Genomic DNA, 15,498 nt, shown 5'->3' on the forward strand with positions numbered 1-15,498 from the left:
GTCTGAACCAATTCTGTAAAAAGGCTGTAGTTAGAAAAAGTGGAAAAAATATTCAAAACCCCATATATTCCATGGAACATTAAAATACATAGGAGTGCTTTTAGCACAGGCATTTGAACAGAAAACATCAAAGGTCTTGACTGCATGACTTAACAAAGCCCAGTTAATGAATCCCTGCTTATCCTTAGAATACCTGAGCAAAGATTTGTTTTAAAGGATCTCTCCTCTGTCACAGGGAGCATTTGGGGATTTTGGGTAATAGCATAGTAGAGGAGTTTGCAGATATAGTCTGAAGAATCAGAATGCTGACACTGCAGAAAATCTCAAAAAAACCCCTCTAGTTTCAGGGTCACAGGACACTCATACATGGTATTTGGCTTTTTGCCAAATTTTCGTTAGTGCTGCACATTATAGTTAATAAGTGACATATTAAGTACTAAATAAGAAAAGTTTTCATTCAAGAATTTATCAGCGCTCAGGATTTAGGGCTGTCAGAATTTCATGTGCATACTCTGAGATTACAAATACCTGCTTCTACACTGACTGAGAAATGTATAATGAGGTCATCTACTGCTGAATCATCAAAGGGGCACAGATGGGCTCCCCTCAGGGGTAAGGGACATCATATACAACTTAACTATAAGCTGTTGCTTATCTAAGAGAAGTGAAACATGTAACTGCAGATGACCTCACATAATCAAGGAGGGAATTTACAAAAATGCCCAGATCAAGAGATTTTGGATTAAATCTTCTAATAGAGACATCTAATAGATGATAATGTCTAATAAAGACATTTCTATCTTATCTTGTCTTTGAATGAAGAACTCTTGTTGTTCTCTAAGTGGTATTATTGTGCAATTAGTTGTCTGGAACATACTTACAGGAAACTAGAAATCATCCTCTAATCTCATCCTGAAGGTCATTACTTCATTTGTAGTTGGACAGATTTCAATCATATTTCACATTGGGATCAAGCAGTTCCAAATCAGTCTCAAAGCCAATCTCTGTGCTTTGCCTTCTTCTGTGTTCACCATGTGGCATAGAAAATTGGCTCACAGTATGACATAAAAGATATGCAAACCACCATTCTTCTTTCCTAGACTTCAAGCTTTATCTCTGGCGAAATGACAACTTGTTTGCTAAGAAACCTCAAATCATTATAGTCTCTGGATTATTGAATATATGTCTTTGATCCAGTAGATGTTTATGGTAAGAATACACAGCTATTTCTGGAAATCAGTCATCTAGGCCTGCCTAAGCAGAAGCTGCTCTGTTCCCCGTATATTTCCTATATGCTTTCAAAACCTGCTTATTCTTTTGGTCTTTACAATGAGTGCAGTTTACAATTTAAGCATTAAATTTAATTACGTGCTGCATGAAAAAGTTTTTAGTTTGTTTTCAATTGATAATTTAATTTTTCCGCTTTCTTCTGCTGAAAAATACTGTCAATACAAGATCCCTATCACCTTTTAAACTATTCATTATTTTACAGGATTTAGTTATGGACTTCTGTGGTAGACTTGGCTACATATCATTTTCTGAAGTTATCAGATAAACATGCCTCATCTCAAGCATTACTTTCTTCCAGCAAAACACCTCATAGAAATAGTATGCACTGGTCCTAGCTATAACTCTGCTATCAATAAAAGAAACTTCACTGCAACTGATTTCAGTCCATGAACCTTTCCTGAAGAACTTCTGACCTAAAGCTGGAGATAGAAAAAGCAAGATGACAGGGACACTAGTTAAGGTACATACATCTTCAAATGGGTCAGTTTATTTAGCTAATTCAAATTTCTTAGCTTGCTGTCACTGATGCAGCAGAAGAAATCTTTTAGGAGGGAATGAGGCTATAGAGGTGAAATGGTGTGCTCCACGTAGCACAACAACGCAGAACAGTATTTGGAATCAAGGTTGGAAAAGAACCCAGACATGTCCCAGTTAACACTTCCTAACTCATACCTACTTGGAAAAAGTGCGATTGTTACAAATTTTATCAGAATAAAGAACTCAAGCACAAACTCCTCAGTGAGCGACTTAAAAGAAAGAAAGCTACTTGAGTGCTATGAGATGTAAAAAAGAAAAATGAACAGCTAATTCATCTTTGAAACATCCAGCTTCCACAGGAACGTCAACATTGACAAAAAGACTATTTTAATTTTGGTACAACATAGAGAATAAATTCATATTCAGAAGCAAGAGAATGTTGATATATAGCCATTTCTAAATGTATTATGAAATGACCTAGTTTCAAAGTAAGAAAGAAGATTTCATTTCAATACAAAATAGCCGTTACTAGCATCAAATTCCCCATGCTTTAAAACCACATAAATGCTTTTAAAACAGCGTCCTGAAACCAATTATCAGTTAATTTAAGTGACAATTGTAATTCTGGATTATAACTTTAGAAAGAGTTTTATTGCGTACTTGTTGCTCTTTTGTTTGAATATTAATGATTTCAAGGCTTGAATAGTGTATATAGATAAATTATATATATGAGCTAAATTTTTTAGAACTTTTATCTTGATTTTTCTGAGGCCTGTATTTCTCTGCCTAAGGCATGTGTGGCATATACTGTTTCAAATACAGATATTCTGTTCCTTCCACAAAATAGATGGAAAACAGACGTTAATAAAAGAGACCTCCGACTAAGATTGCATTCCTCTGAAATTTTCATGTGGGAAAACCACTATTGCTGCCAGCCTGCACCTAATTTGATCTACTTTACAGATTAAACACAATGGAATTTGCAAGTATACATATTTACATGTAGGGGACAATAGATAATATCTTAAACTCATTGGAACTAATACAACAGGAGTGGAAACAGGACTCATTCCTGTACAGTGGATCTGTGCAGATCTCCAGTAATTCCTCTGTTACATTTCTTTCCTGGGCCATACATGGGAAGCACAACATACACATTTCTACTCAGCAAACTTTAGGTCAATTTTGAAAGAAAAAATTCATAGTCAATTTGGAGTGTGGAAATGCTGTACACCAGAAAGAGCAATAAGCCCTCCTGTGCAACAGAAGCAAGTGGATAGCAAAGGGAATGAGAAAGAATGTTGAGAAATCATAAATGAGAGAGGTTTGGACAAAGGGAAGAATAATGTGGAGAGTTAAAAGGGACAGACACAGGATTTACAGCCAGCAGAATCATGTGACCTACCTGAAACACTTTTGCCAAATTGTCAAAGAGAGCTTGACCAGCACTGACTTTATGCTTGACTCCTCTGACTGTGCCATTTTTGCTGAGGATGTTGACTCGCTTTGTACCAAACCCCCTCTCTTTGGTGGCTCTGACTAAAATGAGCAAGTCGTCCTGCTCATTCTCGTTTTCATCGCACTCGGACCCTACATGTCCATTCTGCTGCCCATCCACTTCACTCAGGCGGCTGGTTTGGTCAGTCTCTGAGCTACTGGCGTACTCAGAGTCCAGAGAGTCAGCAGCCTCCCCATCAGCATACACCTCCTTCAGCACCCTCCCGCTGTGTGAGGACGCAACACGGAATCGAACCTTCCTTGACAGCCTCCCACTGTCCACCTTCACCTCATTTTTAAGCGTTGCCTCTTCCATTGATATAAGCAGTTTGCATTGTTCCAGCGTGGTGCCCATTGCATTTGCCAGTTGGTCACACTTAACAACAATATCAGCACTGTTTTCTGTTGACAGGGGTTCTCATATTAAACCAAAGAGGGTTCCCAAGAAGCTACACTGCCGTACTGCAGTTAATAATGGATGCATTTGTGCTATGGTTACCTTTAAACTAAAACCTGTAAAATGATCTCATCAATTAAATATTAAAACACCATTGTGTATTTTTTAGCACTAAGGAAGAAAGCAAGAAAGGGAGAAATTATATTCAACGATTAAAATAAAAATTCAAACCCACAAATGATAAATCCAACAACAGAAATTACACAAGTTTATATGAATGCAGTTTTTCTTTGCTGAGAAAGACAAAGAGGACGAGTTTTTCACAAGATCTACAGAGTCAAAGTCGTTCATGTACATTACATCTGATGGGAAAATCTCAAAGTTCATAACTGAAGAGGAGTCAAGGATGGGCACGTTTCTTTCATCAAAACACTTCATTCCCCTACCAGTCAGACTTCATTCACCAAAGTTTGCCTTTTATATACGCTTACAGAGATTCGGCAGGGAGCTCTGTCATGGTGCTTTGCAATGCTGGCCTTTTCACAGACTGACAGAGCAGTGGAGAAGCAATTAGTCACAATTTGTTGCACAAAGTAATACAGTGTTATTAAATAAAACCGAGCCACAGCTAGTACCACACAGTAACCACAGCCTCTGTTCTGTTTTGTCTACTATTCAAGGGATAAGGCCAAGGGTATCTGAACAAGGAATAGGAGAAAGCTAATTAATTGGGGTCACAAGGATCAAACAGAGTAGGGTAAGGTGAATGCAACTGCAGGGGAAGCAAATTCCCTTACTCCAGCAGTTCACAAGTAGAGGCTGGCACAGTGTTAGGCACCCAGCTCTAGATGAAAAATAACAAACCCACACTTGAGGTTTCTGGCTATGTCTACTCAATATCATGTAGTAGCACCTTAGACCCCCAAGCTGTTTCTGAGTTTGTATGATGATCCTGGTTTACAGTGCTATTTCTGTGTGTTCTTTATTTAATGTAAAATGCAAAGCATTCGTTAGAGCAGCATCGAGAACTCCATCCCCTTCTCACTTTCCTGTCAAACATTCCCTACACACTCTCTACAGCGTCATTTTCTCTCCAGACTCATGAATACTGAATTGCTTCTGGAAGCTGTGACACCCCGACAGGTGTAGGCATGAAACGAGTCCCTCAGTGCTCAGCCAACCCAGAATGGTAATGCCTGCAGTCACAAGCAGCTGCAGAGCTTCAAGCACCTGAGGAGGCATTCTGGCCAAGATTTTAGAATGGTAGGCTCAAATCTTTCAGCAATCAGATGGTGGTTACCGCAACTTTCTTTTGAACAAGAGGCACGAAAATACTGCTCTTCAGCCCAAGTAAAATCACAGCTCTTGTGACTAAACTCTAAAGTTACTTATTTTGCATCTACAAAATTGAAACAGAAATTATTAGTGGCATTTCACACCACTAGTCGTTGCCACACTTCTTTCTAAAATGAGATGATTCACAGTATTACCAACTACTACTCTTCACAGAAAAAAAAAATCTAATAAAAACAGTAAGTTACAGGAGTTAAAATGCATTGGTACTCATCTTTCAGAGAAGAAAAACAGCTTGTAGCAAAGTCTTAATTTATATTGAATACATTTATAAGACATCTTGTGAAATTCATTGGGAGGGGGCATGTGAATCACACTGACTGTGATATAGCCACTTGCCCACAGGAGTTTCGACAACAATTACAGTTCATTAGCACCAAAAACTGACTTAGAACTAAGAATGTTCTGTAGAGAATGAATATTTCAAAATATCTTTTATGGAATTATCCAAACAGAGCTGCAAGATACCTGGGGAAATCACTTAGCCTGTTACCTATCCCAAAGTTAATTCAATCATAGTGATTGATCATGTATCACAGTGATAGTGTCATGATTATCTGATCGATCTGCTCTTAGAAACCTGCAGTAATTAACTTTGTTAGATTTCTTTTTTTAATAAATAATAAAACCTAAGTGCTTTGCAATGAATTGTCACTGATTAAAAAATCTGAGCTTCTACAACAGAAATATTTTGCTCCACACTTTCATAATTTTTATCTCCTCCAACTAATGCTATATATTTTTTAACATGGAAACCATTTTACTACTATTGTAGGGAATGGGAAAGTTTGTATTGTCAGTAGTGCAAAGGATTTGATGCTAAGAGATTTTGAAAGTTAATGTAGTGTTGAGTAAATGCAGAATTAATCAGTACCACATTTTAAAAACACTCCAAACACTGTTAGCATCTTGTTCTCTGTTAGTAGAAAATTAGATCATCACTAAGTTTCATGGGAATTCCATTATTCACTGGGAAATATTTTATGTCTGGTTGTGAGAAGTGAAGAACTGTACGCACAGTTTTCTCTGCACAAAACCAGTTAAGCACGGTGGAGCATGCCCCTTGACAGAGGTGTTTTACAGACAAAAGATTTCATCTTGATGAAATCCAGCTGTGGACCTGCTCTGAGCAAACATGTGACTTTGAAAGTAAGTGCTCATAGCCAGCAGGAAACAGATTACAGACTCTAAAGTGGTTGTATTAATGACATAAGACATTTGAGAGTTCAAAATCTGAAATGGACATATTTGTACGATCTGCTGGGTGCATGTTCTCAACACAGGTGAATAGGACAGAACTCAACTAAGCATCTCTGTCCCTCCTGTAGAATAAAAATTGTGGTAAATGCTGACACTAACTCCACTTACCCAGTTTGATGCTGCACCCTGCCAGCTGTTATATTTGTGTTTACCATTTTCTAGCTTCTCTAGACAAACTTGTTTTCATTCAAAGAGTTATTTCATTTAATGAGCAATATCCATTAAAAAATAATGGGAGGGGCATTTTGAAGTAATGAGATCTTTCCTACCAGTAATTATGACTGTTCCTGCATCATTTGGCTATTGTTAGTTTTTGCTTCTGTTTGGTTCTAGCTTCTACCATTGATTAATTTGAGGCCAGGGGGTCCAGCAAGCATAAAGTCAAAGCACACAGAGAAAAAAAGTTGTCACTACAGACATCTCTCCTGAATAGAGAAGCACTCTGTAAAAAACCACCTGGAAAGAATATATTACATCCATTGCCTCTTCTTTGACTCTGTCTCATCTCACAAGGAACAGGACCAACCCATTACATTGACATTGTGTTAAATAATATGGTTTTCATTAACATTCTCATATTTTATCACATGCAAATTTATCACTGATTTGAAAGGATCAAAGAAGATGATGCTTCTGCTAGTTGTTGACTTCTGATGCTTCTTGACACAGAGTCAAGATAACAGTACTGGGTGAAGCTCAGGGCACAGATGCTGTACAGTGCAAGCTGAAAAACAAACGTCTGCTCTGAGACAGACAACTGAGAATCTTCCACACTACATGCAAGAAGGTGCCTGCAGACGGCAATTCATCACCTTTCTTCCACGACAGAGAAAACAGAGAAAGTCTAACTAATAAGCTTAGTCTGAATAATTACCTTTTAAAGGACTGAAATCAGGTCAGGTGAGCCAAACTCTTTAATACTTTTAAGCTGAAAGGTTTGAACTAAGCTAAAGTAGCAATCACATTATGACAAGTGAGACCTTTCTAGCTGTACCAGAAAGGAAAAAAAAAGAGCAGAAGATAATAGAAGAAAATTCTAATCTCATTTATAATCCTCGCACAATTTCTTTAATATGTAGGTGAAATCTAGCTCTCAGAGTTCATCATACATATATATATACGTAGATATATATATCTCAATTTCAGCATCTTAGACAAGTAGAAAAATCTGTCCTGGGCACTCCATTTCTGTAAATTTGAGGCACTACGAGATTCACCTAGGGAAAGGACAACAAATCAATAACATTAAACTGTAAAAAAATGCTTGAAAAGGTACCTAGCCATATGTATTAAGCAGCTAAGATTTTTTGCGTTTTCCTGCAGAAATATAGAGTGTGCTATTTGAAACTACTGTAAAAATGGACCTCATGACATTCCCACTGATCAGAGGTATAAAGAACTGTTCGAATTCTAGAATTTAATACTGGTAGTATTAAAACGGCAACAAAATGAAACCTGAATCATGAAAATGAGACTTTTGGAAGAAACCAAATGTTCAAAAAAGAAATAAACTAGTCTGAAATCAAAAAACACCTTCTCCATTTTTGAACATGTGATTATTTTAATAGAGCAGTTTACCCTATGACAAAGCATTATACTCTCTGTTTTGATGCACAGTGTAAGCGGGGCCATTTTGCCTCATGTATTTGCAGGTTACTAAGTATATATAGCAAATTTGTAGGCTGACTTGATACCATTCACACTGTTGTCATTCATCATTAGACAGATGGTATGAATTCACAGAGACATGTCTTGTGATACTAATTTTTCTTCACTACAAAGTCTGTTTGCAGCCTCCTCTGACTTCATTACACTGGTAGTAATCAGAAGCATATTCTGTAATTTCTAATTGTTAATGCACAATTAGCAGAGCAATCATCAGGACCCAGATAATCAAGAGCCCTAGATTTCCCATCTGTTGTTGGGAAGAAGGTATTTTGGTTTGTAAAAGCACATGCGGAAAGGTGAGTTTGTTTATTCTGTTACAAGTAAGTAAAGTATGTGAACAACATGCTCTATGCTTTAGTGATTACACAAGCAGATGATTCGAACAGTGAATGCTAAAATTGTTTCTAGCTGAGACAGATTTAGTGCATTTCCCACTTGCTCAGAGAAGGAATATTCCCATTTGCTAAGCTGGCAAAACATCTGTCTACTTTTCTGTAGGTCCAGAATAATATTTTAACTGTAGTAAAGTTCAGGAGGACACACAGAGCATGTTCAGGTACCCATCAGGGAACTCTTGCATCTGGCAGTTGTTTGTCAGGTATAACAGCTGCTAAACAGAAATACTACAGACAAGAACAGATCAAGCATGCTGTTGCTATTACAGTGTGTAATTACTCATATGACAAGTGCTTTACACTTCCATTTCATTTGCAGACTTCATTTAAATTCTGTTAAATAGTTGCTAGACGGAATGGCAGGGTTTCTGTGTTTATCCCTCTGTTTAGATTAGTGAGTTGGGTGCGTTGATTGTTCAGTTTATATAATGAAGGAGTTAAATGAACGAGGAAAACAACACATGTATCTGGGCCATGCACACAAGCACACAAGGAGGTAAGAGGACACATGGGATCTTTCTGCTACCCTTTTTGCCAGGGGCAGCAGAAAGACTCCATTTCCAGGCTCTTTAGGGAGAAATGCTCTATATCGTATCTGGAAAGGTAGTCAACAACTACCATTAACTTGAAATTCACAGCCATTTCAGCATAGTTCTTTCATTTCAGCTTTTTCTACAGTAGGTTTCCATAGGAGCCAAGCTGCTGAGCTAAACGCAGAAGCAGCCGTTCACAAAGACCTTCTGTCTTTACGCTGTAGTTCAGCTTCCACTGAAAACTTATTTACTCTGAACGAAGTAAAAGGTCAGCTCTCAAACATGTTAAATATCTGAGTTATATGAGGCACAGACCAGTTTTCCTTCTTCAGGAGAGCCTGTCAAATACTTCTAGCCTACTGACTACAGTAGTAATAATAGTGGCTGGAAACTGATACCTGTCAGATGGCTGATAAGAGGCATAATCATTTATTTCTTCTCTTACACAGCCAGTCTCAAAATTCATTCTTTGTAACTCCATTTTTTCTGGTCATGTAAGTGGTCATCATAGGATGTGTGTGTTAGCTGTCTCTCCAGAAGATTTATCCAGTGTGGGTTAGGGTTAGGGTATAGGGTTAGGGGTTAGAGTTATGGTTATGGTTAAAATTAAGTGGCCACAAATTTTAGAGTCTAGAATAGGACTGAATTTATATGCTGATCCCCATTAAGTTCTTCAGTTTATATTCTCCTGTTTTACAGCTGAACAGGTAAAGGTAGTGAGAGGAAAAAATTTCCATTATAGCTGCAATTTATGAGGAAAGAACAACTGTGTTATGAAAAAAGATTGTATAGATATGATGCATCAGGAAAAAAGAACCTCCAGTTCAGCAGTGAATAAAAAAGCATGTCAGAAGAGGTACTTGCTCAGCAGACTATTTCCTCTTATAATGCACTGGCTAGATATTAACCTAGACGTTAAGTTCTGTCTACCCAAGTAACACCGCAGTGAATTGTGAACTTACCAGTTTGTGGGGCCACATATGCAGGTCCAGAGATGTCCTACTCAGTGCGGGATTAAAAACAGAATGTGCACCTCTCCACCAAGCCACCTCACAACTGCGCACGACAAGTGAGTCCCAGGGAAGGAGGTATGGATGCCAGAATCTGGCATAGAACACATCTGAGGGTAACTGTCAACTAAAGGGTTGTTAGGCAATATAACAAAAATGTTGTTTTCTGTCTGACCATTCCACAATGGCTCTGCTTGAATCCATCTTAGATTTGGTTTACTGTTGTTAATACTGGAAAATATAGGTGAGGCTGTGTTACAAAATCAAAAAATGGAGAGAAGACATCAATGGTAAAGAAAAATATTTGTAACATGTTTCTTGTAACTTCTGCTTAAGCTTCCTTAATGTGAAAATGTGCTCTCATCTGTTTTGGTGTAGTTTATAACTGGCCTAAAATCTGATAGTCCTTCGCCATCGAATATCACAATCCAAATACTACTGAAGAACTGGAAGAAGAACCTGCTACAGGAAGCTCTAATTCACTAGGCAGAATATCCTCTCCTGTACCCATGCTGCATTTATCATTGTTTCAATGACAAAGGAACAACCAGGAACACTTAAAAGACATTATTCATTACTTGGAAAGAAAATGATGCTCAGACTCATGATAGTTTTCAAGGCTCATTTTCAGGGATTGCAAACAGTCCCTCTTCACTGTGAATAAAGATGAAAAAATCAACATGAAAGCTTCAGAGCATCACTTCCATTCTCAGAGCTCTACATGACACAGCCTCAGCAGCAGCAGAGGTACCTGAGATTCCTCACACATCTACTTCTCTTAGCTCCCACTGGAGCACGGGCCATCTTTCTGTGTTGGGCCTGTTGTTGAAAAATGAAAATAACAGAAGCATAAGGATTAAATGTATCTGGCATTCCATTACATTGGAATAAAATTGGTGGAAAGAATTAACACTCTAGTGAAATTCAATTTAGTACTGCTCTTCCTCATGAGATTCATTACCATTTGTTAAGTACCCCAAGTATACTTTCCAGGATACATACACATGTTCACAGATAGCACCTCTGGGTACTATCACCTGAATAAAATTTAAAACAAAGTCTATCAAACTTCTTATACACATATGTATATGTATATATACTTCTTATCAAACTACTTATACTCATGTGTATACCAGACACATAATCCTTATAACCCTTTTTATAAAGTAGATATGTTTGACCTACATGTTGCTCTCAATATTTTGGACAAATTTCAACTAGATCATTGAATGTCGCATTGTTCAGTTTTGGATGTGGTCTTCTTCCTCTTGCGTTGCTATATTCTGTTAAACAGCTGCTGAATCCAACTGCTGAGCTGTCAACACTTCTTTAGTGAGTAACCTTATTTAAACACATTTCTTAAATGGAAACAAGAAAGATTTAATTATACAGTTTTACTGGAACTACTCTGAAACTCTTACAAAGAAATGAAAAGGATTTATAAGTACTGTAAGTAGGCTTATGGTTTTTTAAATTTTATTCTTAGATTATGAAAACACTTTTCAGGTCAGCTTATATCCAAGATGAGGTTTTCAGCAGGTAATATGTCTTTCAGGACTTAAATTCTAAGGGAATCAATGCTAACAACAGGTAAGCAGCCCTTTTTGGTCAGATTTATCCTTCTGTGAGAGTACATACAAGTTACCGCTTGCAGACTGTGTGGAAATTCTGCTGCTGAGCATGTAAATATCTACCAAAATCCTAAATATGACTTGAAGAACAGATCTTGCACTCCTCTGAAACTTTCCACTATGCGGTATTTTTGACATATTTTTGAGCCAAAAATAAGACTACTAGTGATTTAGAATAATTTTTTTTGCATCTCTGGCTTTCACAGGAGAAAATCATATTCAGTGTCTTCTTCCTATCATTTTTTTTCCCCTTAGAGAACCACATCATTCTTGTGATTTTTAGACAGTAGATACTCTAGAGATAACAACACATAATAATGCAGCTTGGCTCTCATTTCGCATGTGGGAACAAGAGTAATGAAAATAAGATAAAGGACTTTCATTTAGTTCCATTGTTACTAGCTTATGTTACTGCTAATACTCTTTTTGTGGTTCTCTTTTATTCAAAACTTGATAAATCCTTATATGTTGTTTGTTCTCCATACCTTAAGATCATTGCTGAGAAAAGAAAGACTCCAAAATCTTGTGAAGTTGGGTGTTTTCCAACTGCTGTTCATGTAGACTGACTTCTGTATAAGGAAGATGAGCTGCATAGACTGTGATTTCTCATACAGCCCCTAGCTGATAAGAAAAGTCATCCAATCCCTGGACTGCTGTGCTATTTTTAATTTAAGATAGGATGGGTAAGTTTTGGTGAAGGAAATATTTATGTATACACAAATGTATTAAATCCTAGATGGAAAGGAAAGGACAGCATTTCACGCAGCCTTCAGGATAAGAGAAACATACCAGCTTTATCTTGTGTGCCCCTGAGGACAGTTAACAGCTATGAGGTAAATCTTCATGAGACCTGAAGGCAGAAGGGCTATCCATAGGCACAGACGAGACTGGTTTGATTTTTCCACGACAGTAACTTGAGCCTAGAGGTGAACAGAGAAAGACCAGGCAGAGGGCAGGGGATTAGGGGATTGGTCAGTTTAATGGCTGAGCTAATTGCAAGAGGGATGAATCATTAAATCATTCAGGCTCGTTGGATCTCAGCCACTGAATTGGGAATCACCTCACTCAGTTCGATTTAGACAAACCCTTACTGTGAGCAGGGAAATAGTGTTGACAGATACTTGTCTGGACTGACTGATAAAACCATGCTGACGCTGGATGAAATCGCTGCCTCATACCAACAGAAATTCAGAGGTTCGTCAGTGCAAATGGAGGAGCCTGGACTGGTGATTCACCTGTGGGTGCAGGGATGTCACATACTGTTTGAGCCGGTCTCTGGGAAGGCTGGCACACAGCAGTCCCAGGCAGGTGCAGAGCCGACTAGAGAGGAACCACCAACAGAGGACAGAGGCCTTCCTTTTCTATTTGCTAACAGAAAAACAGGTACTTTTTGATCTATAGAGGAAGTAAAAGTTTAGGATGACAGATTACACTTTCTTATTTTAGCACTGATTGTTTCAAAATCATTGGGAACAACAGATGCAGCGCTGTCCGGCTTTTTCCCCAACTTCAGTGCACCGTTGTTATCATAAATCCAGTTATTCGCGGCTCTAATTTGCAGTCACTTCCCTGGGCCACTCATTTGCTATTTAAGAAAAGAGATGCCACACATTGTCCAAAAGTACATGAACATACCATAGCATTGGGGAAAAATGAAAAATACGATGCCTTCTGCTTTAGCTACCCTTAATCTCTTCAAAACACTGGGAAACACTGACTCACAAGCTGAGTACCCAGCACTCTGATATTTGAAAACTGTTTAATAGATTGGTTTGTACATTATAATGAATCATATATCTTCAGTCACTTATTCTTTTGTCATTATTATTATTATTCCAGTCTTACTGCATTCCTTAGGAAACCAAAGGCACCAAAACAAGTGTAGTCTCCATATGCTATTCTAATCTTGTTTTCTTTTCATTTCAGCTTGGATTTGGAGCACTTAGGCTGAGCTAATTCAATTTACAGGCTCATTAACCAGACTGCAAATGAAAGGGGAAGACAGCATGTCTCCACAGGAATCGTCAATGTCAGGACAGTCCCCGGGTTTTAAAACCTCACGAGCTCCTGGTGCAGCATCAGTCTGCTTTCTCATACCTGCGATCCAAAATAGGATCCAACAGGTAAAGAAAGTGGTGAAGAAACTGAAAGGAAAACGGTAATGCTTTCTTCTCCGGTAAATATTAAATTGTATATGCATTTCTCTATAGGCTTCGTGGTCAAACCTTTACAAATCATGACTGACTTGCCAACAGGCTTTTATGCTAAATCACATTTGTTTCCTGACTAATCTTAAAGCTGTTTCAAAAGAAAAGAAACATTTCTTTCTCTCTCTGTATCTCTCTCTTTCTAGCTCTACCTCTGTTTGTCACAGCTGGGGGACAAGGACAGTATTCAACACTGTTTCCAGCAGACATGTCTGAAGGCTGTGTGCTGGGCCTGCCTGTCAGAGATTTTCAGTGCCCCCAGCCCCATAATGTTATTACTGACCACATGCCAGTTCCACTTTTTAGTTACAAGAGTCTTCTCATGAACGCAAGATTCCTTAATTTATAAAATGGTTTCCTGGTCAGAATACCTTTTGGAGGGGCTTCTTGTTTTGTTTTGACTTGTTTTGGTTTGATTAGTTTTACTGTAACTGTTCACTTACTATTTCTTATTTCTTTGCTCCCTGGAGCTGAAGAGACTGCTGAGTTACATTAGTTCCGAAAGGATGCAGCCTTCAGCTGAACGCTCATATATAAATGACTATTTCCTTTGTGGTGCAGATTCATCAGAGGAAATTCAAATGCACATTCTCATTTTATTAGATTCTTTTATCTGAAATACGTATTCACAAAGGCAAGATTTCAAACCAAATCTTTGGCGAGGTTCAGTGGCAGTCCTAACTCTTAAGTACACTCACAGGAAATCAGACCTCCCCATCACCCCCCCCCCACCCCCATCAATGATGTTGAGCCCAAGATATTCACTGAGCTGCAGCATACTTAATTTAAAAGTTTACCCTTAGTCTCCTGTTGATAACACACACATGCACTCTCTTCCTTCAAACAAACCCCTTTCACAAGCAGCGGCCTTTATGCCTGGCAGCTAAATGCCTGGTGACTAAATGTCACCTCTTTGAATGCAAAAGCTATTTCATTGTCCAGAACTGTTCCTGGAACACTGAGCAGCATAATGATTCCTGATAAAATAGTCACCTGGGATGTCTGCTACTGCAGTGACTTTTCATAGATATGCACTGTCACTAGAATCCCATTTTATTGTGGTCTCCAAAGACCTGCATTTATTGGACTGAAAATCTGCCTTCTGCTGGCACTTCGATTCCAGGCCAAGTAATTTGTGATGTTTCCCTCACATATATTTCTTCATCTTACATTTTGTGGGGCAGTCTCATTTTTCTGCAGCAGCCTTCATCTGTTTCAAGAACAAAAACCCAGACGAAAGCTAAATCAGATGGGCAGGTGAAGATTCCATTTAAATAAGTGAAGCATTTTTGGTGGTTTAGCTGTAGCACAGATATCAGATTATTTAAGGCTGTCCTAGCGAGTGACCTGAATGAATCTTAGTCACCAATGATATTTCCTAAATGTTCAAAAATCATTAGTCATGTCCCCTAAAGTCTTCGGAGTGGGTAAATATTGTACAATTTTTAAATGCGCATATTTCTTTTCTCTTTGATCTTGATCCTGTTATGGCACTCCTGTGATATTTTCAAACCTTCCCCTGCAACAGCATAGAGAGCAATCACTTTTTTCATGGAAGCTGAGATCTTCATGCTGTCCTTTTACTTCAGTAGTTATAAATTTGCCCAGGACCATGTCCAGTCAGGTTTTGAGTATCTCCACATTTTTCACTCTTTTGCTGAAGATCGCCAGTTATTGTGATACTCACAGCAAAATCGTAAGGATTGTAGAATCTAGTCTCTTAGTGTGAGGTGCAACAGGGTGGATACAGAACCTTGCATCTCTCTTGAACATTCTCAGT

General features: G+C 38.2%; 1 protein-coding gene across 1 annotated transcript in view; it reads right to left on the minus strand.

The window, feature by feature from the left end:
- Positions 1 to 15,498, minus strand: part of GRXCR1 (glutaredoxin and cysteine rich domain containing 1) — a 57,147-nt gene that overhangs the window by 37,802 nt on the left and 3,847 nt on the right. The window contains exons 3-4 of the mRNA XM_009954041.2: positions 3,173 to 3,666; positions 1,306 to 1,308 (exon numbers count right to left, since the gene is read on the minus strand). Coding sequence (XP_009952343.2) covers positions 1,306 to 1,308; positions 3,173 to 3,666 — 497 coding nt within the window. The remainder of the gene's footprint in view (positions 1 to 1,305; positions 1,309 to 3,172; positions 3,667 to 15,498) is intronic.

The sequence above is a fragment of the Leptosomus discolor genome, chromosome 4 (genome assembly GCF_034619465.1).
Source record: "Leptosomus discolor isolate bLepDis1 chromosome 4, bLepDis1.hap2, whole genome shotgun sequence".
Classification (NCBI taxonomy): domain Eukaryota; kingdom Metazoa; phylum Chordata; class Aves; order Leptosomiformes; family Leptosomidae; genus Leptosomus; species Leptosomus discolor.